This window comes from Morone saxatilis, unplaced genomic scaffold (genome assembly GCF_004916995.1).
Source record: "Morone saxatilis isolate NCDOM2014 unplaced genomic scaffold, NCSU_SB_2.0 Contig9, whole genome shotgun sequence".
Taxonomy (NCBI): Eukaryota; Metazoa; Chordata; class Actinopteri; family Moronidae; genus Morone; species Morone saxatilis.
Window position 1 is genome coordinate 5,574,251 of NW_023340268.1, and position 6,945 is coordinate 5,581,195.

General features: G+C 39.8%; 1 protein-coding gene across 1 annotated transcript in view; it reads right to left on the minus strand.

Moving 5' to 3' along the window:
• The window catches only part of LOC118342793 (MAP7 domain-containing protein 1-like), a 45,953-nt gene extending 39,947 nt beyond the window's left edge, over positions 1-6,006 (minus strand). Inside the window, exon 1 of the mRNA XM_035681453.1 lies at positions 5,628-6,006. Within this exon, the coding sequence (XP_035537346.1) occupies positions 5,628-5,694 (67 nt within the window). The 5' untranslated portion in view covers positions 5,695-6,006. The remainder of the gene's footprint in view (positions 1-5,627) is intronic.
• Between the last annotated feature and the right edge of the window lie 939 nt (positions 6,007-6,945).

Consider the following 6,945-nt stretch of genomic DNA (forward strand, 5'->3'; position numbering starts at 1 on the left):
TCAACAATCAACTATCGTTCTTGGTTCTGATTGTTTTTGTTGCTTTTGTTGAGGCACAAAGAGCCAAAGGAGCCAGAAGAACCAGATTTTTTCTACCGTTAGGATATAGTGAAAATGTCTAGATGGGAATTCTGGCTGTTTTCAGTGAGTCCGATCATTTAGCTCAACTCAGCAATAGGAGTCGACTTAGTCCCACTTCCTGCTTTTATAATTCAGTCAATGTTTTGACCATTGACAGGATATATAATGGACAGAGCTTGAAGCTGAGTCGAGGTGCAAGTTTTAAAGTGGAGTCAGAGATGATTCATGTCCACTGTTGTGTTGGTCGACACCACAGCGATTTAAGTCTGAATCATAGAAGCTTTTGCTTTACAATACAAAACATCCTCTGCTGCACAGGAAGTGGAAGTGATGTGTGTGTGTGTGTGTGTGTGTGTGTTGCCTTTCCTGATGCAGCAGTGGTTAATGTGGAAGTTAGAAATGTGTAGTTAGCATTAATTGCTATATTGCTGCCTCACAAAACTCAAACAAAAGGGGGAGGAAATATGATTGAAAATTAGATTAGATTAGATGTTTGGAGTATTTTGTCCATATTGTTGAATCAGAAAGAGGTCAGCACTACGTATATATACCTGCCTCTGATTTCTCTTCTATCCACGTCAGCTCTAAAATAGTCACAGATGTGTAGGTGTTGCTCTCTAATCTATAAAATGTGATACGACACTTCCTTTTATGACTAAACTCTGCCTCACACCGTTCCCCTAACAGGATTATGCTGCAAACAGGATTACTAATATCACATCCCATTCATGATTTCATTTTTTTTTAATATCCCGGATACGAAAGGAAACATGACTAACGTGTGCATAAAGCTCTCAGGAAGCTTCATCCTTCTCTTCATCTGCTCCTTCCTACTACAGCAGATTGGAGCATTTTCCTCCCTTTTTTCTGTGTGTCATGGCTGTGATTTAAAGCATCTGGTCACAGGGATCGCTGACGTGGACTGTAAGGGTGAGAGCACTCTGATCTGGTCCTCCTCCTCCTCCTCCTTCCTTTCTTCTCCCAAGGATCCACTCAAAACCACAACAACCTCGACACCCCGTCCAGTTTCTCAAGAGTCATTCTAGCTGATCCCATCCACGCCCCAAACCCTCCCCACCACCAGCATGTACGAGCATTTCGAGCCCCCCACCCCCTCGATGAAGCACAGTTGGCAGAGCCGTGAGAACTTGAGCCCCGTCTGACTGCAGGAGCTGAGAGGAGCTTTGTCTTTGTGGGGTTTTCCCTCCGATGCAGAACAGAAACTGTATTTAAAACTATAATTCAGAAGTTAGGGTTAAACAGTCTAAGGTAAAGTAGGAGTGAGCGAGTGCTCGGCTGAAACAAGTATTTGAGTTTGAGTGTCAATATACTCGTAAATATATTAAAGTAAAGAGTTATTTTACTCTTGTGATTAAAACATTGCTGTAAAGTTCAATTCTGGGGGTTTTCTAACAAATATAGCATCTTCTGATTGACCCATATCAATTAAAGGCAACTTCTGGTTAGCTCCACCCACTTCAGCTTTAAGCCCCGCCTATTTCGGGATACGAATACAGGTAATTAAGTTGATTGAACAAATACAGATAATGGTGTACCTGCTCAACCCTACTTATTATTAGTAGTAGTAGTTTAATTAGTCGATCAAGAGACAATTAATCTGTGACTATTTTGATTTATAAATTATTGCTAGCTTTCTATTCTCACGTTGTGGGACGGCAGCTTAGCAATTGTTGAAATAATAGGAAGGAAACAGATGAAAGCGTGCCTCTCACTTAATGACGGACAGCAATGATTTTTAAAACAAAAATAGAAAAGACGACTGTTATCAGCAGATCATATAAACTGCACTGTAGCTAGCTAGATAAGTAAACGAAAGATAGCTCCGTGAGTTAGTTGAGACGACATTGCTTTGTAGAGCTAGTCAGCTCCCTTAGCGAATGTTTGGGTGCTTCGCTTGCCTACTTATTTATTGCCAGTGTTTTTATACCTTATTGATTGCATTTTCAAACACGCATGGAAATATTTACAGAACTAAAGGGCTAAAACAAATGTGTGTTTAGCAAACGTAACCTTATCTCAAATAACATTAGCTGGGGGTCTGCTTGAGTGTCAACTGGGTGCTTTTTTTGTAATATAATCTATCAAAATAATTTAGTATGGCCACTTCTCCAGGTAGTAAGCTAGTTAGCTGGACATGCTAACACTTGCAGCGAACGTTAGAGCACATTTTTCGATCCATTTCTTACATTTTTGTATGTTTTTTTATTATTATGTTATATTACAAGTATCACTCTTTCTACAGCACCAGTTATGGTTGCTAAACTACCATTTAAAAATTGCTGTTCAGCAGAAAGGGTTTATAATCATGTGGATCTAGCTTCTAAAATGTGATTTATTGCTTTTTAATATAGTTTAGTAATAGTTAATTATAGTAAGTTGAATATCTTTGTGACAAAACATGCAATTTTAAGACAGTTTGGGCTCTGGGAAAGTATACATGGACATTTTTCACTATTTTCTACCATTTAAAACACATTAACACAGACTAAATTATGGCTGGAAACCCTAGACCAAGGTTGCTTCTTTCCTGAGTTTAATGGTGGAGGATGACTTATGATCGTGGCAAATCAAAAAAAAAAAGAGTGGAAGAAGGTTTCTAGGCCATAATCTACATTTCCAGGCTGGCTGCGATGTTGAACGCGTGCCAAGAACATAACGTCAGCATGACTGGGAAGCTCGCCGGGGCCAAAAGGGAGTCCACGTCTCATGATTACTTCCACAGAGGAGCATTTAACTCCACACTGATACACGCTGACTGCTGACGGCCAACCAGGCTGGAAAAGTTGGTACAGACGGTGACAAGAGACAGATAACAGGAAGGTTTTCATCTGGGAGGGAGTGTGCAAGTTAAACGCCTAGAAGAAACAAGTGCAGAGGTTTTCTCTCACACAAAAGGTGAATTGTTTCAGGGGACGGGTGCCACTCCTATTGTGAGCTGCAAACAGAGAGTCTTTGAACGTGTCATTTCTTGGAGAGGCCTTGACTCCGCCGCTCGCAGAGAAAGTAGGAAAAAGGAAGCTGCTGGCTGTGTTTCCTCAAAGAAACACCAGCAGACAGAAAAAAAACTGATTAATGTCGCTGGTTGACTGGTTTCAGGGGGGGTGTGAGAGATGAGGTCAGGAGGGGTGAGTGTGTGTGTGCATTCATTGGAGGGTGTTGTGGGGGATTTTGTATGGTCTACATGCATTAGGGATAAAACCAAAGGTCTGCCAACCCTCAGACCTGAATAAATCACTTTGATATGGGATTATAATCCCCTTTAACAGCTCTGCAGGCACACCAGACTGTAAAAAACAAACAAACCCTAGTTGCCTTTTCTTCTTTTTTATTTTTTTTTTTACAAGAGACACAGCTCTCAGAAAGGAGTCAGAGAGAAAGAATGTGTCTGTTTATCTAACGCCCCTGCCTTTTTCGGCGTCTAGCATTCCCGATAACGTCACATGTTGATCAACCCCGCTGCGTGCTGGAGCTCTCTGTAGAAGGCAACCAAAACATGCTTTGTTTTTCCGTCTGAGATCTCTTACTGATGGGTGATTTTGCTCAAGAATGATATGAGCTTGTGGAGTATTTCAGTACACATGCCTCTTAAAGATATAATGTGTAACACTGTGGGGTTAAAAATGTCTAAAAACGATAGACCTATGTTATATAGCTCATTGATTTGTGTACTTATATTATCCAAAATGTCAGTGGCATTATATATCCTTTGTGCATGTGTTGTGGTTGTCCTAAATTGACTTTTTATCCAGTTTTAAGCCTCATTTTCAAGTTTTTTAACTCTATATTTTAACCAGATGAAGGATTTTAATCATCATATGTCTGGATCTTAAGTTATCAGAGGAAGAAGCTGAGATAACATTATCAGCAGCTCCTCCAGGACGTCCTTTTCCACCAAACAGCATTTGAGAAACACTGATTTTTAAGGTGAAACTGCTTTATTCAGTGTTTTTACTGGTTTTAATCACTGGATCTGTTTGTTTCGGAGAGGAGGAGACCTCTGCGGATAATTCGGCTCATGGTAGAAACCTCCTGAACCATGAACACTGAAGGAATTGTAACCGGGAGAATCTGACAACAATGGTGGCCGAATGACATATTGTACGTTTAAAGGTCGAGTTAAGAAGATCTATTGAAATATAATATTCATAGGTGTTTTCATTAGTGTATAATCTCCTGAATATAATAATTATTGTGTTTTTGTTACCTTAGAATGAGATGTTTTTATCTACAGAGGGAGCGGGTCCTCTCACACAGAGTCCGCCATGTTTGTCCGCCATGTTTAATCGCCACGTTTCTACAGTAGCCCAGAACGGACAAACCAAACACTGAATCTATGTAGGGACTTTTCGTGTATTTTGCAAGTTACAAACATCCTGATAAAGCTGCATTTCTAGCAATAAACGACAGCCATGCCTCAATAACATCCCAATTTAAAAGAAAAAACTAATATAAGGGATCCATATCAAGACTGTACTATGGCCGATATATCATTATTTAATCTTGATAAACTCCCAAATACTCTTATACAGTATCAGTAATCAGTATTGGCTGGTATCTGTCAGGCTGTAGCTGCTGTTATATACAGCAGACTCCCACACATGCAGCGGGACGAGCACCATGACAGCCTGTGATAGAAAGCTGCAGCAGACGTTTCTCCCTCCATCCAATGCTCTCAACATCAAGTGGAAAAGCAAGGGAGGGAGGGAGATAGAGAGGGAGGTAGAGAGGCAGGTAGAGAGGCAGGGAGGGCTGCCAAATGACCAGAAAGTCACCTTCCTCCAGCACACAGGTCAGGGGGGAGGTGTGCGATGGAGGTGGAGGCTGTATGTTGATGTTTCGTGCACTTCAAGACTAAATTGATCCATTATAATTACTATAAATCATTATTTACAGTACCAGAGGAAACGTGACTCACTAATTAATATGAGCTTACTTAATTAGAAGGATGTTCACTGAGCTGAGGCTGCGCAGAGGCTTAACATCAGTCCCTATCTGCCCTGCCGAAGTGCTCTTGAGCAAGAAGTAGGCGGACCTTGAGATAAAAGGAGTCTCCTGTTTAATATCTCATTAATTTACTGGTTGTTTTTGCAGTGTGTGTGTGTGTGTCTTCAGTTTCCACTTATGTATGTGGGCCATTTTTATTTTTTTCCCACCCTGTGCACCACTGACGCGTTTGGTAATGGAGACCACAGCTCAGTGCAGCATTTCAGGGATCTCTGCTGGTTAGGACCCGCCTGTTAGAGATGCAGACAGCCCGCTGTTTCTGGTGTGGAGGAATTACAGCGGGTTGCCAGGGCGGACAAACATCCCATCTTATAAAGGAGGGGGGAAAGCAGGAATCTGTATGTTCTGCACACATTGCTGCAGCTGTTGAATCTTATTCATAAACATATTTATATAAATACTGGAAAATACTGACACACTTTCATTATGACTGGTGGGATTAATACATACAATATTAAATAACACCACCTTAATTCTAACTGTTATTCATGACCCAGTTTTAATGGCTGTAAGATACTCACATTTGTCTGTTAGTGTCAGCTTCTGCTCGAAATTATGTCCAAGCTCTTTATAATCCATTGTTTCCATTCAGGCGGATCGCAGTCCCTTTCCAGTTGCTGTCATTCCTCAGGAGTCGCGCAAGTACAGGAGATGAAACTCCCGGTACAGATCGCCCCCAAACACGCCCTTTGTAAATCCAACCGGAGTAGAAGGAGAAAAAAAAAGTGACCAAAAAATTAAGATAAAAAAAAAAAATGTAATGCAGTGAATGAGACGGGATCCGACTGGGAACAGCTGGGAATGTCTGGAAATGTTGAATTGTAATAAAAACTTGTGAGAGTCGGTCCAGTCCAGTTTGGTGGAAAATCTACAGTGCGGGAATAAAACAGCTTCAGTGAGTCCTGAGAGCCGCAGGACCGGAGTCAAGTTACAAAGGGTGGGGGGAACCACTTCCCGTCAGACTTTTCAGAATAAAATGAATCCACACAATGTTTTCGTGATTTTAGACACAACTCAAGGTCCAGAGCTTTTGGACCGCATCTTTTTGGGTTTTTTTTTTTTTTGTTCAATTAGAGATAGCATCACGTGACCCTAGATGGCTGAGCTGATCTCCATTACAACAGAGAAAACAATCCAAAGTGAAAGCACCAGAAAAAGTTAGTAGGTGGATCTTGAGCTCACTTTTATTTGTCTAATTATTCCTTCTAAGGTCAGATATGTTTTATTGAGGTTCAGGCAACAGTTAAATATTCTCTGGTTCCAAATATGTACATATATGTACATTTTACATAGATTTTTTTAACCACCTTATCAAAAACACAAAAACAAAAAGGCTAGACACAAATTTTTTAATATATTTATCAGATTTTTACAGACAAGAAATGCACGATATAACATTCAATATACACAGTACACACACCATAACAAAATAAACATTAAATAAGCAATGCATTTCAACAGAGGGCTGTTATAAATAAATAAACACAATGATCTCGGATGACAGCTTGGAAGGATACTCAACAGATTTTCAAAGCATGGTTGTTCTGTTTATAATAATAATAATAATAAACTTTAATTATATAGCACTTCTCTTAATATAGTTACAAAGTGCTTTACAAAAAGAACCAGCAAGTCAGATAAAATGACAATAAGGACATGCACAACAGAGGAGGTAAAAACAATAAAATTAATAATAAAAGAAGGTGTGGCGACAAATATTTTTGTAGCAGAATGATATCATACATATATAATAAGATATAAAACACAAATGCTGCCCTTGAATGTACCAGATTAACCTTAAGCCAAGCTTAAATCATAATATATAACACTAAACAGATA